The sequence below is a fragment of the Falco cherrug genome, chromosome 4 (assembly GCF_023634085.1).
Source record: "Falco cherrug isolate bFalChe1 chromosome 4, bFalChe1.pri, whole genome shotgun sequence".
Lineage (NCBI taxonomy): Eukaryota > Metazoa > Chordata > Aves > Falconiformes > Falconidae > Falco > Falco cherrug.
The window spans coordinates 98,685,073-98,708,228 of record NC_073700.1 but is presented as its reverse complement, the minus strand read 5'-3'; the positions used below and the strand labels follow the sequence as shown (position 1 = coordinate 98,708,228).

At 50.0% G+C, this 23,156-nt stretch overlaps 2 protein-coding genes and 2 non-coding genes across 6 annotated transcripts; all 4 read left to right on the top strand.

Annotated features, from left to right (window-relative positions):
• The first annotated feature begins 473 nt into the window (after positions 1–473).
• SLC25A38 (solute carrier family 25 member 38) lies at positions 474–12,023 on the top strand. Of its 3 annotated transcripts, none has more exons than XM_055707347.1 (7): positions 474–1,992; positions 3,280–3,401; positions 4,626–4,710; positions 5,240–5,419; positions 5,877–6,045; positions 6,678–6,844; positions 8,258–12,023. In XM_055707347.1, the coding sequence occupies exons 1-7, from the start codon at positions 1,921–1,923 to the stop codon at positions 8,378–8,380; spliced, it is 918 nt and encodes a 305-aa protein (XP_055563322.1). In that variant the 5' UTR covers positions 474–1,920; the 3' UTR covers positions 8,381–12,023. The 3 variants fall into 3 exon arrangements, with proteins under 3 accessions (XP_055563322.1, XP_055563323.1, XP_055563324.1); XM_055707348.1 differs by lacking the exon at positions 474–1,992 and adding an exon at positions 2,287–2,368; XM_055707349.1 differs by lacking the exon at positions 474–1,992 and adding an exon at positions 2,463–2,543.
• Positions 12,024–15,530: 3,507 nt separating this feature from the next.
• Positions 15,531–21,331, top strand: RPSA (ribosomal protein SA). The gene is made up of 7 exons (XM_055707350.1): positions 15,531–15,665; positions 15,944–16,111; positions 17,966–18,084; positions 19,358–19,603; positions 20,573–20,701; positions 20,937–21,105; positions 21,190–21,331. Exons 2-7 carry the CDS (start codon positions 15,979–15,981, stop codon positions 21,282–21,284), a joined length of 891 nt encoding a protein of 296 aa, XP_055563325.1. The 5' UTR covers positions 15,531–15,665; positions 15,944–15,978; the 3' UTR covers positions 21,285–21,331.
• LOC114014924 (small nucleolar RNA SNORA62/SNORA6 family) lies at positions 18,704–18,863 on the top strand. The gene has a single exon (XR_003558624.1). It is a non-coding gene; the product is annotated as a small nucleolar RNA SNORA62/SNORA6 family (small nucleolar RNA).
• Positions 19,774–19,932, top strand: LOC114014923 (small nucleolar RNA SNORA62/SNORA6 family). The gene has a single exon (XR_003558623.2). It is a non-coding gene; the product is annotated as a small nucleolar RNA SNORA62/SNORA6 family (small nucleolar RNA).
• Positions 21,332–23,156: the final 1,825 nt, after the last annotated feature.

The window sequence follows — 23,156 nt, the reverse complement described above, 5'->3', positions numbered from 1 at the left end:
AGACTGATTGTGTTGGCATCACCCTGGGTGTGATGCCCACCAGACTGCCATTTGGACCTGCTGTGGAGAGGTGTCCACTCCACGTCCCCAGCCCTGTTGGCTCTGACATGGTGGTGGGCTGGCTGACCAGTGTTGTCACTGGCAATGATCTTGCAGGGGGTGAGGTGGGGAGGTGGGGGTGGCTCTGCCAAGAGGCTTGTGTCTTTCAGCAGAGCCAGCAACATTTTGCCTGTCAGTTCCTGTCTCTCAGCAACTGGAAAATCTGGGACCGTGATGAGACCATAGTTCTCAGCACAGGGGCAGAAGGGACTTCAGACAGGGTCATCCTACACCTAAAGCCAACTCTGCCTGGGTACTCCAGCTGCAGCCACGCCCTGAGCAGGGACCAATCTGGATACAGATCATGTAGGTAATTTTTGCCTCCCTAGCTTTTTAATGAAGAAAAAATGTGTCCCACTGGTGGCTGGAAAGGAGACCTGGGTTGTCTCCTTGCGCGTCTCCAGGGCAGGGACATGAAGGGATGAGGCTCCCTCTGCTGGGTTTTCCTGCAGAAGTGAGGCACAGAAATCATCCCTGCAGAGATGCGTGTGATCAGTGGTGCTGCTTCACCTCGTTCATCATGAGGCTTATTTAAAGCCTGAAAAACTCTTCCAGGTCCACAGCAAGCCAAGAACCTGGCGACTGCTGTTGCTGCCTGGGTTTCATGCTGAAAGAGCTCTTTCTTGGGATGCAAGCCATTTAGCCACTGCTGTTGCTATCCCTGCTTTGCTGTGGAGAACAAAGTGTCCGTTGCAGCTCCACCCAAGACACGGAGGGAGAGGATCCAGCCGCACCACGCTCTCTGCTCCATACAAAAGCTCAGCTCCACACAGAAACATGTCAAACACATCACTTGGGTTTGTCAGCCTTGTTAGAGCTGTTACACTCACTCCTCTGAGAAATCATTGTAACATGTTTTTATTGTGTCTTCAAAGCGGAAGTCAAACAAGATGCAAACTGCGATGGTTGAAGTCAGAATTAGTTCTGAGAACAAAACATCCCCCAAGCGCTCGGGTACCTGCCCATCCCACCAGAAACATGCCAAAGGAAACGGGCCAAAGGAGCTTTTTCGAAATTACATATACCTCCCCCCCCGCTTCCTTATATAACCCATGATGATATATTGGGTTTACATGGCAAGGTTTTGGTAGCAGGGGGCTGCAGAGGTGGCTTCTGTGAGCTGCTGCCCCCATGCTGGTCAAAGCCAGCTCCAAAACAGACCCACTGCTGACCAAAGCTGAGCCCATCAGCGACACCGCCAGCACCTCTGTGGGGACACATGTGAGAAAGGTGCACGACAGCAGCTGTGCGAGAGGAGTGGGAGTAGATGGGGGCGGCGGCCCTGCAGCCCCGGGCCGGGGCAGGAGGGGCAGGGGGGTCTCGGCGCCGCAGCAGCCGCTCCCCGGCGGCCCATGGGGAGCCACGGCGGGGCGGGCAGAGCCCCGCGGGGGCGCACAGCGGGGCGCGGGGTGCGCTGCGGAGCGGCTCGCCGGGAGGGACGGGGGTGAGCCGGTTCCCTGAGCGGGCAGCCAGTTAATCCCACGCAACCGAGTCACCCCCGAGGAGGGAACAGCTGGGAGCGCGCAGGAGGGAGCAGGGGAGCCGCTGTCGAGGAGCTTTTGCCGGCCCGTGCTTTACATTCGCCCCGGAGAGCTCCATTCCCTGCCCGCGGGGCTGCGGCGGCAAAGCGGCCAAACGGACCGGTGTGTGCGTGCGGCTGCCGCTGCCCCCGGGACGTTCCTGCCGGGCACGGCCCGCCTCGGCTGGGGCGCGGTGTACCGGGGCGCCCCGCCCCGCCCCGTCCCCGACAGCGGCCCTGCGGGGACCCCGGCGCAGCGGCCGGTGCCGGTGGGGAGCGGAGGCGCGGCCCCTCACCGCTTCATGCCCTGGGAGCCCAGCCCTCCGCCGCTGCCGGCCCGGGACGCGGCGCCCAGGCGGAGGCACCGGCCAGAGGTAACAACGCGCCGGGGGACGCCGCGGCCGGGGCGGCGGGCTGAGGGAGCGCGCGAGGGGCTGCCCGCGCAGACCGCCCCTTCCCGCCGCCGGCGGCGCGCGGCCGGGCAGCCAGCAGCCCAGCGGGGTGACAGACACCGAGCGGGGCGACAGACACCGAGCGGGGCGACGTGGAGGCGGCCCCACGGTGCCCGCGCCCGGCGCGCCGGGGGTCAGGGGGAGGCGCCTGCGCCGGCCGGGCCCGCGCTCCCCTCCCCCTCCCCAGGGCGGGTCGGCGCTGGCGGCTCGGATTGGCCGGCGGGGGAGGCACGTCACTGCCGCCTGCCGCGCGGGGCGGGTGCGCGGCGGCGCGGGGATGCCGGGGCGAGAGGCGGAGGTAGGGGTGGGCTGAGGGGTGCCGCTGAGGGGAGCCCGGGGGCGGCGGCCGGGAGCGGGGCGGCGGGGGGCTGGCTGCCACTCCGGCTCTCCCCCACCGTGTCCCGCGGCTGCTGGGGAGGCGGGCCCCAGGGCAGCCTGAGGGGCGGGGGGCGCGCGGGTCGTGCCCCGTAGCGGTAGGCCCGGGCTCGGTGCAGGGGGCCGGGGATCGTAACGGGTTTGGTGAGGGGCCGGGCAGCCGGCGGCGGAGGGCAGCCGTGTGCAGCTCGCTGCGTGCTCTCCGAAGCGCGCCGTGCTGCAGGAATCTCTGCCGTGCTTCTGCGCCAAGTGGCGTGGAAACTCGTTCGTCATTTAACAAAGCACCGCTAATGTTTAAAAACAAAACCAAAAAGACCAACAAAACCGTTCCACCGTGCTGTGTGGTTTGTGCCTCCTGCTTTATCGCTTGAGAAGTGCAGGAGGTGGCAGCCGGCGCGGGCCTTGGCTGAGCAGGCCGTGCGGTGCCTTGGGTGTGTTTGGGGCAGGTTTGGCGGCAGGTAGTCTCCAGGAGAGCCCTGCTAGTGCCCGTGGCGGGGCAGGTGGGACGGGAGCACTCGTTTCCTTTGACATTGCAAATGGTTACCAGACGGCTGCTAATAAATTTGATGTTCAGAAAACACTTTCTAACCACCTAATTGCAAAGAGATTCTGAACAATCTCCCAGCAAAGCCAGAGGGACCAAAACCGGCAAATAAAACTTGATCAGGCTCTGAAAATGTCTGGAAAAGTTTTCTGTGCCCTGAGCAGTAGTCCTTAGTGTCTGGGGTCAGCTTGTCTTCCTTTCCTGTAACATGCGACATACCAGCTGCTGTATTTCCTCTTGTGCCATTCTTAATTAAATGGCCATTTAAAGTCCTCTTTTTCCTCTTCCAGATGCATCCAGTCCTAAAGGCCTTTGTGTGTGGTTCCATCAGTGGGACTTGCTCCACGCTCCTTTTCCAACCCCTTGACCTGCTGAAAACCCGCCTGCAAACTCTGCAGCCTGCTGTGAATGGGTGAGAGACTGGGGATGTGTATGCATGGGCGGTGTGGAGGTGCTGCACTATAGGCTTCTGCCTGATTTGCAGGCTGGGGCTTGGAGTTCAGAGTTGTAATTTGGATACCAAAATATATAATTCGGATTCTGAAATAGGAGATGTGTTTTTATAGCGTGGAGAAGGATTGATATTTTGCTCCAGAAGAGAGAAAATGGCTGTTCTTGTGAACACTGCTTTAATAACATGCAACTTAAGCATTTGTCTGTACTCATCTGAGACTGGTGCTTGCTGGAGTGGCTGCTGTGCAGTTTCATGGGGTGTCCTCTGCCTGAAAAATCCTGTGTAGTGGTGGAGTAACTTTTCCATGTGTTCAACTGCTCTGGTTTGCTCAGTGTAGTCAACCATGACATCTGCTGCTGCTAAAAAAGGGAGTGAGCAACTAAAAGTGCTAATGAAAGAGGCTTCTAACATGTGCTGCAGTGATGGGAAAGCAGAAGGTGATGCGGAAGCCCTGGAAAGTCACCTAGCATGGTGGGTTGACCTTGGCTGGATGCCATGTGCCCACCAAGCCGCTCTCTCATTCCTCTCCTCATCAGAACAGGGGGAGAAAATAAGATGGGGAAAAAAAATTGTGGGTCGAGATAAAGGCATCTTAATGAAACAGCAGCAAATAACTTGGCATGCGTAAGCGGAGGAAAACCAAAAGATGTTATTCTCTACTTCCCATCAGCAGGCAATGTTTGGCTACTTCCTGCGAAGCAGGGCTTCAGTATGTGAAGCAGTTGCTCCAGAAGTCAAAACATTGTAAATAACAAACACCCCCCACCTTCCTCCTCCTTTCTCTTAGCTTTTATATCTGAACAGACATTACATGGTATGGAATATCCTGTTGGTCGCTTTGGGTCAGCTGTCCTAGCTGTGTCCCCTCCCAAAATCTTGCTCACCACCAACCTACTGGAGAGACATCCTTGATGCTGTGTGAGCACTGATCAGCAGTAGTCAAAACACTGGTGTGTTATCGCCACCTTTCTAGGTACCGATACAAGCACAGCACTGGGAGGGCTGCTATGGGGCTCAGCCAGACCCCATACACCAAGAAGAGCAGGCTGAGTCGAGAAAGAATACTTCAGAGGTGCTGGGGTAATGCACAGAGATATTAGTGAAAGGGGATGGTCGTCGAGTACATCTGCCAGAGAGCGGGAGCAGGTCATCTCTTCAGTTACTGTCTTGTCTTCCTTTCAGGCCTGGTCGTGCTGGGATGGTAACGCTGCTCTTCAGGGTTGTTCGTACTGAGAGTCTTCTGGGGCTCTGGAAAGGTGTCTCTCCAGTAAGTGGCTGTTTTAACCCTGACTTCTAAAAATAAGTAGATAAATAAACCTATTGTTTATTAATAACTATGGCTGCTTGGATTTAAATAGCCAACTCTTGTACAATTGTTAATGAAACCATGTGATTTAGATTAAGTCCTATTTTAAGGAGTTAATGTTGTGAATTCCACTGATTTGGTCATGGCAGTCCCTGTGGCTTTCCAGTCCTGAGCAGCTGAACACTTTAATACTTTTGCAAATGTGGTGTGGCTGCTGCACCAACTTAATTTTGTTGTGGAATGTCTTGTTCCTAGAAAACTGCCATTGAGGAATGCGTTAAATCCTGGCATCATTTGAATCGATGGTCTCTCAGGGCTGTATATGATTTCTACCTTGTCTTTGCTCAGCACATTAGCTTTAGTGATTTATTTATTTTGCTTGTTTTCTACAAAGCTTCCTTTCAAGTTTAGTAGTCTCTGAAATGTTCTGCAGTGCATTTTGTCTTATATATGCTTTTTCTTTCTTCATCTGCCTCTGTTTCTTTTGAAGTCCTTTGCAAGATGTATTCCTGGGGTTGGGATTTACTTCAGCACTTTGTACATGATGAAGCAAAAGTTTCTAGTGGACCGTTCACCCACGGCCCTGGAGTCTGTCTTTCTGGGTGCCACTGCCCGCGCAGTTTCTGGGATTTGCATGTTGCCAGTGACTGTAGTGAAGACCCGATACGAGGTGAGTATGACTTTCTAATTAGTTCCTTGTTAATGATGTCACATGCCTTCCTCGTGATGAAAAATAAATTCTTCTGTCTGGAGAAGGTTTCTGACACTTGCGTACAGCCAGGGACGTGGTCCTGATTTCATCCAGGTTCATGCATTGTGCAGGAAATATCATGCACTAATATTTAGGCAAGAAGTATAAGGTGAAACAGAATTCATCCTGAGATTTTTAAGTTTGTTGTATGCAACGTTTGTGTAGCATCTTTCATATTTTACCTTTCTGAAGGACTGTATTAAAGGCTGATGTAGGTGAAACTCGCTTTTTGCCTTGAGCTGTTCTCTGTGCTGTCATCTTGGGCATCACATTGGGCATGCTACCGTTTCTTTGCACGCTATGGCCTCAGGGTATGTGTAGGGCGGCTTTGTCTGTGCCTGGCACATGGGTGACTGACTGTTGTCTACCCTTGCAGAGTGGGAGATTTGGCTATGGGAGTGTATATGGAGCTCTGAAGAGTATCTATCAGACGGAAGGGACTCGTGGCATGTTCAGCGGGCTCACAGCAACACTGCTGCGGGACGCACCCTTCTCTGGCATCTACCTGATGTTCTACACACAGACCAAAAAACTCGTGCCTCAGGGTAAGGCTGAACATCAGAGGCGGTAATCGAAGACTGTTTCTCATCTCACATCTTGCCCTGCAATTGACTGCCTGCATGCTCTGCTTCTTGCCTTCTACCTCAGTAGTTAAATTAGTCTCTTTTAAAAAAAGTCTTTGTAGGGCTTTATGTGGGACATTGACATTTTCCTGTGGAAAACTGTAGACCTATAGCTCAGGTCAGTGTAGAAATGGAAATTGGTCCTAAATTGATTAATTGTCTTCATGAAGACTGATGCATAAGGTGGATTAGTGACCAGCTGAAAGAGAGGATGTCTTCAGCAGTGCTTTCTGCTGCTGGCTGTCTTGTATACTGATCAGCTTCCCCTAAACCAGCATTTCTCTGATCTTAGAACTGGCACAGGCAACACTTGCACAGTCTTTCCTTTTCTGAGTTCCTGTCAAATTCAGTTCACCAGCAAGTGAGGCTTTTTATAAGTGCTAACTTTTGACTAATAGCCGCTTTTTCCCTTGAAAGGTTTCTTACCCTGCATGGGTTTTAACTTCTTCTAGACTTCGATGTTGATTTAATAATTCAGTAGCTTTTCACTTTGTCACGCAGCGTGAATGTTCCTGGCCTGTTTTGTGTCTAAGTGTCCCTTTGCTCTCTTGCAGACCAGCTGGATCCAATGCTCATGCCCTTGCTGAATTTTGGCTGTGGGATCTTTGCGGGAATCTTGGCCTCACTAGCAACGCAGCCTGCTGATGTCGTCAAAACACACATGCAGCTATCGCCCCAAAAGTACCACAGGACAAGCCAGGCCATTGCCTTCATCTACAAGGTGAGGTGAATCCTTTCTAATACATGCGATCACAGCCTTACTTCAGATTTCCTTGCCCGAACAAAGCACAGCTATGCTAAGAAAGTTGTTGCCTTTTAAAGGAGGTGATCAAACGTGACTGCTTGATACGCTCTTGCAGTCAAGCTAATCAGTGTCAGCATTTTCAGAAGCTGAAGTGGGTCATGCTGTGGGAGAGTAAGGCTGAATCTCTTGTCACTGTGCAGACCTGTTCAGTAGTAACTGGGAAGTACTTTGGTTGATGGTCTGAAAGCAGTTGGAAGCTTCAGTCCATTCCTTGCTTTTCCTGGTAATCAGAGGGGCCATTGTCATTACTCAGATGTGTTTCTGGCTCCTCTTGAATGGATTACAAGGCAGTGAACTTGCTCCCTGATTGTTCTTGCCATTCCTTGGTCCTCTGTTCTCACAAAATTACGGATGATGGGGAGTTGGAGAGCGAGCTCAGAGTACTGGAGCACAAAGGTGGGCATATTCCAGCAAGCGCCTCTCCACACAGACCTGTATCGTGTTTCAGGCTGGTGAATGATTTTACTTGAGTTTTGTCTGGTGCATATTGATTCTTACACTGGTAGTGATGGAAAGTGCTTAGCTTATTTCATCTTAACTTCATTTCAGTTTAGTATGTAGGGGCTTGGAGGGGCTGTGCTTACAGGTGTTGCTGCCTCTGGTTTGTCAGCGTAGGTGCATCTGTGATGACCACTAATGAGGCAAAGGGTTTCTTTAGTATATGCTGTGAAATGCCAGTTTCAGATACAAACCAGCTACAAAACAATTGCCCTTTGGACACTAAAAAAGAAATAAATGCCCAGATCGGTATCCCACAAATGGGATGGAGAATGTACTCAAAGCCCTTCTTTCTCTTCCGGCCCTCAGAAGGGCAGATCTTGTCAGGTTTGCTTCGTTTCCATATTGAAATCTATTCCTAAACAGGAATCTGTTTATTTATGCATGGATTTTTTTGTGCATGGTACATTTTTCTCAAATCAGAATGATTTTTTTACTTCAGTACTTACAAATTTCAGTTTTTACAGAATAGCTTAAGTGACTTTTGTAAACAACAAAGGTCTTTACAAAGGGCATGTTCCTGAAGTGTCTTGAAACTGTTACATCCTCGCCTTCTCTTTGTTGGGCTTGAGTGTGGCTTTCTCCATCCATTGTCCCCATCCTGGCATTCTCTTCTGCACTCACTGCTCTTCCTGCTTTCTTGGGTAGCCCTGCAATTGCGCAGTACTACAGGTTCTTCCTAAACATTAAATGCTATTTAAGCCTAGATCTTTCAGAAACTGATCTGGGTCTGAGCTGAAATATATCCTGTGTTGTTCCATGTAATAGATGATGAGAAATTAAAACAGTAGAGGCAGAATGTGATGGACTTCTGTTTATCTCCTGTTGCAGGACTTTGGGTTGGTTGGCTTTTTCCGAGGTGGTGTGCCCCGTGCCCTCAGGCGCACTCTGATGGCAGCAATGGCATGGACGGTGTATGAACAGATGATGGAAAAAATGGGCTTGAAATCCTGACTGGCTTGCACAAGAAATGACCAGCTTCACTCCTTTTCCTGCTTGCTGTGATCAACTGGCACTAGGAGGTTCCCAGTTCCACAGAGGAATAAGCCTTGCTCAGGCAGGAGGAAAAAAGCCTTTCTGCGACAGGGAATTAGGCCTTTCGGCAAGTAGAGGAAAGGAGGGATTGGATCTTTGCATCATTTGATCAATGCATTCCAGAAGGACTGCACTTGCAGACTGCCACGGGAAATGCCAGGGTTTCCACAGACTGGTGACAACGATGCTAAGAAGCCCCTTTTTTAAAATAGTGCTGTGCTCACCACCTTTATGCAATGAGACATTGCTGAGCAAATGTATTCAAGAAAAACAGTGATTGCAGAACTGCCAGCCTGTTCCTTGCTGGTCTGGCTAGGAAAGCTGCAAGGACCCACTGTGTGATGTAGATCCTCCTCCTTCATATGCTTTGTTCTTACAGGGGAACGTTGCAGACCACAGTGGGAGGCTGGATGTGTCTCTTAATGCTTATATTGCAGGAGTGGGTGGCAGAGAAATTGAAGTACTGAAGGAAAGCTAGGAACACAGTCTCTGTCATCAGCTTTGTACTGTGCATGATAGCAGAGAAGGTAACTGGAATCTCCTTGCTGTGTCATGTGTTACTATGTAATTGAGCATCTTAACACTCTTGAAACGTGCTTCTGCCTCCACAGCACTGTTTGCACAGGAATTAAGAAGCATAAGGCACTTTAGAGTTGATTGCTACCAAAGTTCTACTTGTTCTCTGAAAAACATTTTACCTGCTGGTCTGACTATATCAGGAACATTCGAGTTCTCAAGGTTGTTTGGTTTGGTTTTCTAATTCTGTTGTACTAAAGCGTTATTTGCTCTCTATTATTCATTTGTTAATCCCTCATCAACAGCCTCAGTGTGAGCTTGTCCTTAGATGTAGCTTTTAGGGTCATAGCTCGTACATAATGTATAAATGTATAATGGAAGCAGATACAGATACACTTCAAATTTCCCTTAAAAGCTGCTGCTGATCACATGTGGTGTATCTTTGGATTTGGAAAGACAAGACTGCTCTTTTCTGTAAGTTTTCTCCAAAGTTTAAGACCTGTGAGTGTTCGGTTGGGGACTTGTATTCTCTTTGGGCTCCACACAGATCCTTCACAGTGTCTTGGCTGATCATTTTCTCTTAGCAGGTAGTCTGTATTGCAGAATTCCTGAGTTTAGGCTTAAAGATAAATACACTTTTTTCATCCACTGTGCCTTCTTCCTCATTCCTACTCTGTTACACAGACCTCATAGCATGTGCTGTCCAAACTTAGGTACAGCCTGCTCCCCTCTTCACTTGTGCCTCTGTAGTGGCTGGCTGGGTCGGGACTTGCAGCTCTGTCGGCGTTGCCACAAAAGCTGGTTGTGGAAATGTACATCCTGTTCTGTAGCGTGCCTTGCAGAAAACATAGCTTTGGCTTTTATTTTTTAAGTATCTAGGGATATCGCAGTTCACTTTAGAAAAAGAGCAGATGTCTCTAAATATGAAGACATGACACTGTAGCTTATGAGCAACCAGTACTACCTACCTGTGGCTCATAAAACTTAGAGTATAATCTGCAAAATCACTGCCTACCCTGGCAACCGCCTGAACACAAGAGTAGAGGGGATGTGGGTTGTAAAAGATGTTCTGTACCAGATTCCAACTCCAAGAAGGTTTGATAACCGATGAGAGAGTTAAGTCTGAGTAAAATGTAAGGGAACAGGGTTGGAGGCTTGGAAGGTGCTGCCTGTTTTTAGCTTCAGCCCGTTTGTGAGGGGAGATGGGCACTACACAGTGCGGGAGTCTCCAAGAATGGTGGTTGAAGGTCCCAGGTGCACATAGAGCACTGTATCAAATCATTCCACGTTGTGACTGACAAGCTGTTAGATTCCCTCTGCTGCTTCTCACTATGAGGCATGTGGACTCATGATTTGCCAAATCCTAAACATGAAGAACTGTTCCTTTTGCTGCCCCTCTTACCCTTAGTGACCTGAACTCATGCGAGAATGAAACAGTGGTAACTGCACATCCTGCTGTTTGTTATCCTAAGCACTACTAGCACAGAGAGCTGGAGAACCAAGTCTAGGGGTGCTGACCTGACAGAGTAAGGTGGCAGTTACATGACTTAAATTCAGGCTTACCAGTACCATGTTGGTTTGATCCCATGCATAGGGGAAATAAGACAAATGAGTTATCTGGGGCTTGCTTAGTCTGGTGTGTGAGCTGGATATGTTGATCATCCTGGGCTATGGCAGTCAAGGGCTGTGTATGGTGACACCTGCAAAGTGCTTCATGAATGTTTTAGTTCCTGATTTAGCAATGGCAAAGCAGTGTGCAACTTGTGCGGACAGAAACTTAGGCTTTTAAAAATGAGGCAAGCAAAGAATGTCAGGTGGTAAATCTTGACTTGAGTAATGTCCTTATCAGAAACCTGAAATGCAGGAACACTTCAGTGGCTTTTATGCGCTATGCTCCTGCCTGGTCAAGTAACAAAGGAGGAACTACAGAATTTATTCTGGTGTGCTGGTGTTTTAAAGTCTATTGGTGGGGTTTTTTTGTTTTGTTTTATATCTGGATTCAGGCATAAAGCAGTATTAACTTTTCCTTTGGGAAAGTCCTTTGCAGTAGAGTGAAAAAGTGTATGCTTTTGACTTGTGAATTAGCCTAGGCTCCTTTGAATTTAAGAAATAGAGAATCTAAACTGCACTGTGTTTTATCAACCCTTGGTGCTGCAAATCCAAAAACCTCTCTGTATGTGAGCTGGGCAGAGTGAGTTTTGTAGTGCAATTCTGTTGTTTGTTTTTCTTTTATTATTTCTATTTCTCTTGTCAGGTGTCATATATGGGGGAAGGGAAAGCCTGAAGTTCTGTTTCACTGTCTGCTGAAAGCTGTATCACATAGGCAGGCATAAGACTCTTCTCAGCTGTGATCCTTACCATCCTTCACCCTTTTCCCCTTTTCAAAAACATTCTGTTTCTAAAGTGATTTATTGAAGTTACTTCTTGATAGCTATAGCAAGTCAAGAAGTGTGCAGACTTGAAGTTTAGATATATTGCCCTTGAGGCTGTATGCTTCTAATTAACAACAAATGGTCACTGTACAACCTAAATGCAAAGTAAATTAAAGATCTGGACACAGCTGCTTAATCACCTACCTGCATCATGCTGGCAATCCAACACTACCGATCCTATCAGATTATCATCTTCAAAGCCATTTTAGCTTAGATTCCAGAGAAGATGGTGCAGTCCCTTCTGTATATGGCAGGGTTGCAATCAGTTCCCTCTCAGAATGACCTCTGTCGCTGGCAATACAGTTAGCAAATGTGCATTCTCTCTGCTTGCCCCTGCAGCTGTGGTGTAAGAACACAACTGGTTAACATGTTGAGGCAGGCAGTATTTGAGTTGTAAGACCACAAGAGAAATAGTCTGATTATTTATGATTTTAGAAATTTCATGTTTCTTTTTTTCCTGTGCTGATGATTTCCACCCTGTACTGTTTAAACAGAACTGGAGCTTTGGAACATTAAATAGGTTTGAGTATTTTGAGTGTTTATGTGTCTATATAAAATATTTATTTAAGAAGGTGTATTCTATGTTTCTATTAAAAACTGGTTGCCAAAATGAACCTTGTCATCTCTTCAGTGTTTCTTGGAAAAAAAGCAACCCCCCCTGAACCAATCAAACCTGCAAGGGATGGGAGAGAATAGAGGCTAAAGAGAGCAGATGAAGTTTCCCAAGAGAACAGGACTGTTGGATGAGTTCAGAGCCCATACAAGGCAATGCATATTCTCTTTTTCTATGGGGTATAATGTACACAGGCTGTGCTAGTACAACCTAAATCAGCTTTACTTAAATGGAAAAAACATGTAGCAGTGGAGAATCTTGCCTTTTTCACAGCTTCCTCTGCCTGCTGTGGTAAAGCCTGATGGAAATCGAATCTCCATACTAGCTCATGAAATATCTGCCTTTAGGACAGTGGGGTTTGAGCACTCTGGGGTGAGACTTTAATCTCCTGCCAACCAAGTCAGTTGGCAGTCTGATCTCAGCAGGGGACCAGAAATTGTGCCTGGGACGTGATCCTCTGCTGCAAGGCGCAGTGCAAGGTGACGCAGGGTTGCTGGGATCTCCTCTTGCTGTCACAGCGTGGTCCTGGGATCCAGCAGCAGGCAGGTTATGCTAAGCAAAACATTGTTGCTGTTACAGAGATGTACGCCTTCCAAAGATGAAGGTCCCAAACCTCTTCAACTTTCAGATGTTGCCTGTATGATACATTCTTACATGAAGCAGTTTTCAGAGAGTTACCTGTGTGTAACAGACTTGCCAGGCAGTCCTGGTGTGCAGCCTTGCGCCAGCTGGACCTGAGCTGCTTGTGCAGGTACCTGATAGCAAGTTAGGCCGGCAGTAGTGCCTGCTCTTACATGCAGGGCTCCCCAGAGCTCTCCTCCTGCCTTGGAGAACCACTTCTGGTGTAGAGGGTGTTTCTGCTCGTACTGCTGACAGCTGCCTAGCTGTGATAAGAGATAGCAGACAAGCTCCCGAGCTACTACTCTTGGGTAGTGGAGGGTGGGAAAGTTGGAACAGTTTAAAGGTACTGTCCTTGTAATAAAACATTGAATTATGGATTTTCCTTTCACCTAAAAATGGCAAACGCTTTGCTTGCCTTTTTGATTTTGATACATTATGTCATGCATAATCAGTGACACCAGAACTGAGCAGAAAGTATTTCTCATCTCACACATGTTATGTATGTGCACTTTTGCAAACTCAGTGTGGAGTCCTTGAATATGCTTATCCCTTCTGGCATTGCTTCTGGCTTCATAGTATCAAGCTGGTTTTCCACATTGCACTCTCTTTTATTGTCACTATAAAACGCTTTGGGAGATTTTATTGTAATGCATTAAAGAATTTCAGTAAAAATGACAAAAAAACCCCAACAGTAAGAGGTTAAAATAAGACCTCCATAGATTTTGTATTAGGCAATTCTAGCTTTGTAGAACTAGAAACAAGAAGGGAATAAATTTGCCAGAATTTGTTGTCCCAAAACATGAAAGAATACCAAACCTTTAAAACACAAGCCAAGATGGGATTGACAAAGAAGCACGGTATTGTGCAGCTTCACTGGAGATGTGTCGATCTCCATGGGTTCCTTTTTGTCTTCTGGAGGGTCCAGCTCCAGGGGTGCCATGTCATCTCTTGGACAACACCTGTTGGCACATTTGGTGGGGAAGATATTGCCCAAACACCTTTCTGCCTGAGCTGCTTTCCAAGAGGCACTGTCCAATCCATTCATCACGGGACCTGTCCTGGCAGCCGAGGACACCTCCACAGCAGCCCAGTAGTGCTGTCCCACCACTGCGGGGGTCCTGTTACAGCCCCTACTCAGAGGCTTCTCTTGGGCTGGCTGTCAGTAGAATCCTCTCTCTGGGGCTTTGTGACCAGGAACCTGCTCAAGGTTCTCAATGCACCATCCAAAGGCTGGTAGCAACTCCGTGATGCTTCTCCCTGCACTTGCCTGCCCCAAGTCTCCTTGGTGCTGCGGGAGGACCAGCGGCTGACAGCCCCTTTCTGTGGGTTTGCTCCCACGTGTCATTCTGCTTCCCACGGAGAAAGGCTGCTCTTTGCGGCCAGGGGCTGCCCTCCCCTAATGCATTCTGGGCTCCGTCCTGGAGACCCTACGCAGGGTTTGCTCCAGGATGGCACTGCCTGGCTGGCACTGACTGAAGAGTCAAAACCAGCCCAAAGAAGAACGGCGCAGCTATTGCCTTGTCTGCCCGAGTTACTGAACACCTTTGTTCCCCATGTCTGCTGCTCTCCACAACTGCAGGCCAGCCTGTGATGGGAATGGCAGGGGCTCTCCCACGCTAAATCTGTGTTTCGCTGGTTATCATCAGTGACTGGTAATAGTGTGCACGAAAGAAGTAGCAACATCTCTGCCCTTCACGTTCAAGCTGTTTCTGTTTAGTACCAGCTTCAATATCTTTGTCATTGGATGAGGTGACTAAACTGCAAGAAGTTTCTCTTGAGACAAGGAATATTTTGAATGTAGCACAACTTGTAAAAAGCAATGGCTGCTCTGCATGTAATTGTGTAACAAAGTTCAGTTTGAACAGTGACAGGAGGGACACCGTCCAAAACACATTGTAAGATAGATACGCTGCTACCTGAGGGACTTGTCCATTAGTTGACAGATTTATTTTGAAGTGTCTCAGCACCCAGTTAAAATATAAACCCAACTTTCAGGTTGCTTAAGAAAATAATTAGAAAAACTGTACTGTCAAGCTTTAGCACACCTCTTGCAAGCCCTCTCACCGGCTGTGGAGCTCACGGTTTACCAGAAAAGGCCCAAACTGTAACAACAAGAAATAAGTATTGGAGATTCCGGAAGGGCCTGGAACGCTTACCGGCGGCGCTTCTTCGGCATTATATTTACTGCAGTACTCGTTACCGAGCTTAAAATGTTACGTTCAAATACACTTCCAATGCAGTTGGGTTTTGGTTATGCAGAAGAGCTCCTCACACTAAATCCACCGCCCACACTACGGTAACACCAACCCTGACCTGCCCCTCCAGGTGACAGGCACGCGGCGCTGCCGTGGGGAGATGGCGCTGCAGTGGGTCAGGCCCTGCCAGGGGGCGGCCGGCCCCACGGCCCCGCACCGCTGTCCGTGTCCCGGTCCCACGGCCCCCACCGCTGTCCGTGTCCCGGCCGTGTCCCGGCTGAGGGCTAGCTCACCTCCCTGCTGGCTGGGTTTCCTTTTACCTGCCTTTGTCGCCGCCACGTGGCAAATGCGTGAATTACACTCTCGCGGAATACCCTACGCCGGCCCTGGCCACCCGCTGACCGTGCTCAGCCAGCCGGCACGGATCCGCGCCAGAGCCAGCTCCTCGCTTGCGGGTTGAAGTTTTGTGGGAGTGACGGGAAGCGGCTGCTCGCCAAAGTCAGGTCTCGTTTTACAAGAAGTGAGAAACATACGTGCGGTGACGTGGTAACCTGCTACTTGAATAACCTCCTCCAGACAAACCCTGCGCGAGGAGCCTGGGGAGACACCGCCTGAAGCCGAAGCCGAAGCCGAAGCCGAAGCCGAAGCCGAAGCCGAAGCCGAAGCCGAAGCCGAAGCCGAAGCCGAAGCCGAAGCCGAAGCCGAAGCCGAAGCCCCGCCTTCCCCGCGGCTCCCCATTGGCCGGCGAGGCTATATATAGACGTCAGGCGGAAGTGGCCTCCCTTTCCGCTCCGCGCCTGCCGCGGCCTTCACACGGCGTTGTCAGCGTGAGTGCGGCCGCGGGGGCGGCGGGGTGCGGGTGCCCCGCGGCGCTGACGGCGCGCCTGTGCGCGGGCCTGTGCGCGGCCCTGCGGGGTGCCGGCGGCCGGAGCTGGCCGAGCCGCGGGACAGGCCCGAGGCCTGCCGGCTGGGCGGGGGGGTAGGCGGCCGGCGCGGCCAAGATGGCGGCTGGGGCTCCCGGCGGGTGCGTTGGCCGGGCCCTCGTGGGGCGGGCGGGCGGGCGTGGGAGGCCCCGCGTGGCTGAGCCGGGTGCCTGTGCCCGCAGGTTCCCTGTCGTTGCTTCCAAAGGGAAATCCCACAATGTCCGGAGGCCTCGATGTCCTGCAGATGAAAGAGGAGGATGTCCTCAAATTCCTTGCTGCCGGGACCCACCTGGGAGGCACCAACCTTGACTTCCAGATGGAGCAGTATATTTACAAAAGGAAAAGCGATGGTAAACCCGTGGGATGGGTGGCCCTGGATGGGCAGCTGGGATTTTGTGGGCATAGCAGAGGAAGGCAGAAAAGTCATAATGCTTGAGCTCTCTAGCAGTTTCTCCATGGCCAGAAAGGTGCAGACATCTTTACTGAATGTATCATAGACACACAGAATGGCCAGGGCTGGAAAGGGACCTCTGGAGGTCATGCAGTCCAACACCCCCCCCACCTCGCTGAAGCAGGTTCTCCTAGAGCAGGCTGCACAGAATCACGCCCAGACAGGTTCTGAATGTCAGCTTCTCTGGGCAGCCTGTGCCAGGGCTCTGTCACCCTCAGAGTGCAGAGGGTTTTGCTCACATTCAGAAGGAGCTGCCTGTGTTGCAGTTTGTGCCCGTTGCCCCTTTGCTGTCGCTGGGCAGCACTGAAAAGAGCCCGGCCCCGTCCTCTTGACACCTGCCCCTAAGATATTTGTATGCATCAGTAGGATCCCCCGTCAGTCCTCTCTTCTCCAGGCTGAACAGGCCCAGCTCCCTCAGCCTTTCCTCACTGGGGAGATGCTCCAGTCCCCTCATCCTCTTTGTAGCCCTCCACTGGACCCTCTCCAGTAGTTCTCTGTCTCTCTGGAACTGGTGAGCCCAGCACTGGACACAGCACCCCAGATGTGCCTCACCAGGGCAGGGCAGAGGGGGAGGATCCCCTCCCTCGACCTGCTGGCCGTGCTCCTGATGCAGCCCAGGACCCCGTTGGCCACAGGGCTCGCTGCTGGCCCATGGGCAACCTGCCATCCACCAGCACTCGCAGGTCCTTCTCTGCAGGGCTGCCCTCTGGCAAGTCTGTCCCAGCCTGCACTGGTGTGTGGGCTTGTTCCTCCCCAGGTGCAGGACCCTACATTTGCCTTTATTGATCTTCATTAGCTTCTTCTCCACCCAGCTCCAGCCTGTCCAGGTCTCACTGAATGGCAGTGCAGCCTCTGGTGAATCAGCCCCTCCTCCCAGTTCTGTATCACCCACAAACTTGCTGAGGGCACACTCCATCCCTTCATCCAGGTCACTGATGAGTCAAGTTGACCAGGACTGGACCCAGTACTGACCCCTGGGGAACACCACTAGCTACAGGCCCCCAGCTGGACTCCGTGCCATTGATCACAACCCTCAGAGCTCTGCCATCAGTCAGCTCTCAGTCCACCTCGTTGTCTGCTCATCTAACCCGCACTTCTGAGCTTACCTATGAGGATATTATGGCAGACTGTGTCAGAATCCTCACGCTGAGATCAAGGTGGACGACATCCACCACTCTTCCCTCATCTACCCCGCCAGTCGTTCCATCATGGAAGGCTATCAGGTTGGTCAGGCATGATTTCCCCTTAATGAATCCATACTGACTACTGATAACCTTTTCCTCCACGTGCTTTGAGATGACCTCCAGGATGAGCTGTTCAATCACCTTTCTAGGGATGGAGGTGAGGCTGACTGGCCTGTGGTTTCCTGGGTCGTGTTACTTGCAGAACTAGAACGAAACACAGATTTCAGAACGGGGTAGGTCAATCACAGCTGGATTTGGGCAGTTCTAGTTCTTGGCTATAGTAACAGAATGGTTTTAATGTCTTAGTAGTGATTTCTGCAGCGTGTTTACATTGTTCTGCAATCTGAGCTGCACCCTATTAAAAGACAAGCTCATACCAGGCTCTGGTTCATGTTGATAGGTGCTGGAAATGTGCTACATTGAAACCATATGGGAGGATTTTCCTTGGAATAGCTTTCCACCAACTATAATTTTGTAGTAACTGCAGCCATGTGGCAAGTTCAATGGCAAGAGTTCTATCCTGTTGTAGGATTTTTGCTGGTTGCTCTAAAGTTTTTTGTCACTAATAGGTATTTACATCATCAATCTGAAGAGAACCTGGGAAAAGCTTCTTCTGGCAGCCCGTGCCATTGTTGCCATTGAGAACCCAGCTGATGTGAGCGTCATTTCCTCCAGAAATACTGGACAGGTATGGACATTTGCTGGTTCTAAGGCCTGCAGTCCTGAGAGCACGACTCTTGCCATGCATTATTGTCTGCCAGTGGCAGCTTGATGATAAAAAGGAGTAACATAAATTTTGATTCTGGAAACACTTTTTTGGAAGGATGTTTCTTGTGTTGCACTTGTAGCTTAGATCAGATCAGTTAAAATCCACTCCCCATTTCTCTAGTTTCAGGGTGTTTGATAACTTGTTTTTCTTTCATATCCTCCTTTGGGTACTTCCTGTAGGGCTTTCTGGCATATTAGTTGGCAGTCCCCTGGTGCCCCCCTAATTCTGTGAGTCACTGGGACTGCTTTTTTGGGGACAATAAGCACCTGATAAAAAAGTTTTCAAATAAATCATTTGCTCTGTTACTGAGTACAGTATAGTAACTGGTATATTTTTAATTTTGTCTCTAGATTTTTAGCAAAAAACCCTCTGTCATAGAAGGGGACACAACCTTTAAACAAAACCAGTTAGCCACTGAAGTTTATCTGTGAGCTTAGTTTCTTTGGATTAATGCAGGTGGTGCCACAAATGTTCAGGGAGTTTGTGAATGACATGGGGTGGACTTCCAGAGGAAGAGCTTGGGTTCCTATGGATTTGACCTGCACACTGTTAAAGCTTGACGCTAAGGTCAGTTTCTGGCCAATGAGCTCTCAAGTGTCGGAAGTGTGCTACAGCAAACCGGATGGCAGGGTTTTCGATAACGCCAGGAGAGGAGCTCCCTCTGTGATTGGGGTTTGATAGTAGGCCCTGCCACATGCCTGAGAGGTTGAAAGCTGTTACAAGTGAGTAAGAACTGCCAACTGCATTTTTAATGGCTACAGCTTGTGTATATTTACTACTGAGCTTTTCCTGTAGTTCCTGAAGTTGTGCTGTTGGATAATGAAGGGATATAGAAATACTGGAAGAAAATTGGCTTTTCTTTTTTCATAAGCTGTTTTGTTCCCCTTTTCATGATTTGATGATGAGCATTTGGAGTATAGCTTGCAAATAACTTTGGGGGAAAAAAAGGCTATTTTCTGTATCCTTATGTCCTGCTTTGCTGGTGGATGTGGTCTAACTCGTGGTGTCGCTGTAGCTATTTTCAGAAACATGTTTGTCTCATTCTGAACACAGCTGGTGGTAAGCCCTGATTTCACAGGAATTGAAACAAATAGTTCAATTAATATTTGTGCATGTTCACTGACAGCATACCTGGGTGACTTAGTTGAAATGCAGTTCTCCTGCTTTACCTTTGCTGTGGTCTGTTTTGCAGCGTGCTGTTCTGAAGTTTGCTGCTGCCACTGGGGCTACTCCTATTGCTGGGCGTTTCACCCCTGGTACCTTCACAAATCAGATCCAAGCAGCTTTCCGTGAGCCACGACTCCTGGTTGTTACGGACCCCCGAGCTGATCATCAGCCACTGACAGAAGCATCTTATGTCAACATCCCCACCATTGCACTGTGCAACACTGACTCCCCCCTGCGCTATGTGGATATTGCTATTCCCTGCAACAATAAGGTAATGGCTTTGTTGTAGCATTCAAAGCTGCTTCTTCCAGAGCATGCCCTAGATTGCAAGATGAATGCTTTCTGCAGGGGAGGGTTAGCTTGTATCTCACATGTCTACCCGGGTGATAAGCTAATTAAGGCCCCTCACGAGCTAGCGGGTGGGTGGGGAGGAGGGGATGAACTGCACACAGTTGGAGCTTGGAGCTGAGGCCAGTTTCTGGCCGAGGAACTCTCAAGTGTAGGACTTGTGCTATAGTAACCTGGCAGGATTTCTTGCTGATGCCATGAGGGTCTTTGTGGCCCAATGAGTGGAGTTTGATAGTCATTCTTGCTACAGTTTTATAGAATAATAGAACGGATTGGGTTAGAAGGGACCGTAAAGATCATCTAGTTCCGACCCCTCTGCCGTGGGCAGAGACAACCAATATAAACAAAGGATGAAGTGAACCAGTGGAGAAACTGCTCTGAAACGTTGCCTTGCCAGAAACCACCTGAAAGGTAGAATCTAGGAAGGTAGGATACCGATCTTTGATTTTATATGGATATCATTCACCAAAGCCAACGTAAGCCAAATCTGAGCGCGTATGTAAGATTTGCTCATTTGGTCAAGTTTTCTATTCATTCTAGCATATGCGGTGAGCATGATCCCTGTCTTCTGGGCAAGGTTCATGCGTGTGTGGTAGTGAGCAGTATGAAGCTCCATAGCAGGAGAATTGCTTCAGGCTGTGCTGTATACAGCAAATTCAGATGCCGGTGATGGAAGTGTGCTGCAGTTCCTGCAGAGACCTGAAAATGTCACCGGGAACTCCCAAAAGCCGCCCTTTCCTCAGTCCAAGTACATGAATCTGGGCATTAGCAAGTAATGTCTTTCTCTTGCCAAGCAAGAACCTTGAATTGGGCGCAGACAAGTCTCTTTCAAAGAAAAAAAGTTTTGTCAGAGGTTTAACTTTACAGCAGATCTTGCTTTTCTCTGTCCCAGGGAGCCCATTCGGTGGGTCTGATGTGGTGGATGCTGGCTCGGGAGGTCCTGCGCATGCGTGGCACCATCTCCCGTGAGCACCCGTGGGAAGTCATGCCTGACTTGTACTTCTACAGGGATCCCGAGGAGGTAGGAGACCAGTGGCAGGAAGCGTGCCTCAGTGAGATGCCTTGCTTGTGCTCCTGCCCCGTGGTCCTGTGTGCCTGCTGTTGAGGACAGGTTTTGCCAATATACTGATTGCACTTCACGCTTACGGGTGGTGGTTGGTTAGTTGTATTGCCTGTTATGAGTTGGTGCCCGTTGTCAGGTACGTGAGGATGGTTAGGTGTCTCTGGGGGACTTAGGCTATGCTCTTCCATTGCAGATCGAAAAGGAGGAGCAGGCTGCTGCTGAGAAAGCAGTTACAAAGGAGGAGTTCCAGACCGAATGGACGGCCCCAGCTCCGGAATTCACTGCTCCACCTCAGCCCGAGGTTGCAGATTGGTCCGAGGGAGTGCAGGTCCCGTCTGTGCCCATCCAGCAGTTCCCCACAGGTCAGTCTGGGGGTGCCTGTGGGTGTGTGGTAGCGGGTGGGAAGAGCCGGGGTGCACTGAGTGTTGCTGTCTTTGTAATTGCAGAGGACTGGAGTGCCCAGCCTGCCACTGAGGATTGGTCAGCAGCTCCCACGGCCCAGGCTACTGAGTGGGTTGGCACTGCCACGGAGTGGTCTTAACTTCAGCGCTGCTGTACTATGGGAGAAATAAAGACTGTTTTAATACATGCCGTGCTTGGTACTGCGTTTTTAAACTTGCTGGCAGTTGAAATACGTGGGTGGGATGGGGACAGCCCTCGGCTGAGGGTGGGAGGGTCGCTGCTGCTGCACCCTGCTCGGTGGAGGTGGTGCTGTGGGCTCCAGCCACGCTCCCCTGCCCTGCTGGTGGGTTACAGTGTGGGGCAGGGGCCCGTTTCCCACCTTCCCTGGTGGCTGGTGGGGGGCTGTCTGCAGGGGGTGTGGGCACGGCGGGGGGAGCTGGGCTGGCCCAAAAGGGGTTGTTTAATTGCCCCCACCCAGGGTTTCAGTGGTTGTGGGGCGAGGTGGGCTCATGTGGCCGGGTGCGGGTGGCAGCCTGGTGTGGGAGTTGCTGCCCTGGTGAAACACCAGTTCTAGCACCCCCATATACAGATTGCTTGCTAAAAAATACTGTGGTAATCCTCAGGAAAAATACAATTCACCTGCTTTAACGATCTTGAGGGTGTATTTCTGTGATTAATAGCGACAATGGGGAGGCAGATCCTTCACCAAGAGAAACCGGTTTTGTTTGTTGGAGGTGGAGACGTGTTTAAATTGGATCTCTTTTCCCACATTGCTGTGGTCTCAGTATTCTCCTTTTTCTACCTTCAGCCAAGCCGATCAACCTGTGAAGAATGTTTTCCCTTAGCACAGGCACTTGTTTGCTTTTACTGTAACAGTGCATATTAGCAATAAAAACCCTAAAGCAAGCTATGTATATTCTTGCACAAATCTGTCCAAAGGAAGCTTAACTTTTTTCTTGCTGTCTTTACCTATTAGATGCAAGGCAACTACTGGTTTTGTTAATAATGAACAGATTTTAGGAGGGAGGCATGTGAGCACTTCAGTGTTGGGCTTTGAGAGAGCCCTTCCCATTCCGTTTGTGTACTCTGCTCTTTGGATGTGTGTTTCGGGCACATCTGCGGGTCCTCTGCTTTCAGTACCCGGCTCCTTCCTGCTGCCTGGGGTCTGTCACTGCGTGCTGGGGCGGGGGGTGAGAGCCGGTTTGCGTGGGGACTCTGCTGGTAGATGGATCGGGGACAGCCTATACCGCAGCTGCTGATTCACTCCCCAGTGCTGAGATTGCCCAAAATAACTTGTTGCCCTGGTCTTCCTTTTCACCCTTCCACGCTGAAAGTTTCCAAACTCAGAAGAGCAGATGCTTACTCCTCTGTACTTTGAATCATTGCTATTGTTGTTTCACTGATGTCCCTTTTCTTTGTTTTGTAACCTCCTGCATGGGAATATGTTCCAGTTGGTGAGAATATAGCAATCATCAGCTTCTGTCTGGCTGGTGGTGCTATTTTAAATCGGTGATAGCTGCATCTGAGAACTTGCTACTGAAATATTTCTGGCACATTACTGAACCGTGGTTGTTTTCATCCAAGGATTTCCTAAATATCAGTTTGACTTTTGTGGTGTCTTTTTCCAGGACCAAGGACTGCCAGTGAGAGGTGGATCCACGCAGCCTGGGAAAAGAGGGTCAGGAGACAAGTCTCTGCGTGTGGATTCTGAATTACCTTTCTGGGGTAACTGGGGTGGGGTGGGAGAGCTCATTTGACTGGAGTCCTGCAGAGAGGATGAATAGCAGCCCTTTAGAAAAGGAGGCAGCTTTGACTGCAGCAGCAGAGGGCATATTGCAGGAAGGCTACAGGGGCACAGGGGAGGAGAGGACTCAGCACAGGAGGTAGAGGCAGCAACAGAGACGTAGCAGGGGTTCTTAACATCTGCCAAGAGCTTCCCCTGTGTCAAATACCTGGTGGATATGATCTATTGAGGCAGTGCAGAGGGATAGGAAGAGGAACTAGAAGCAAA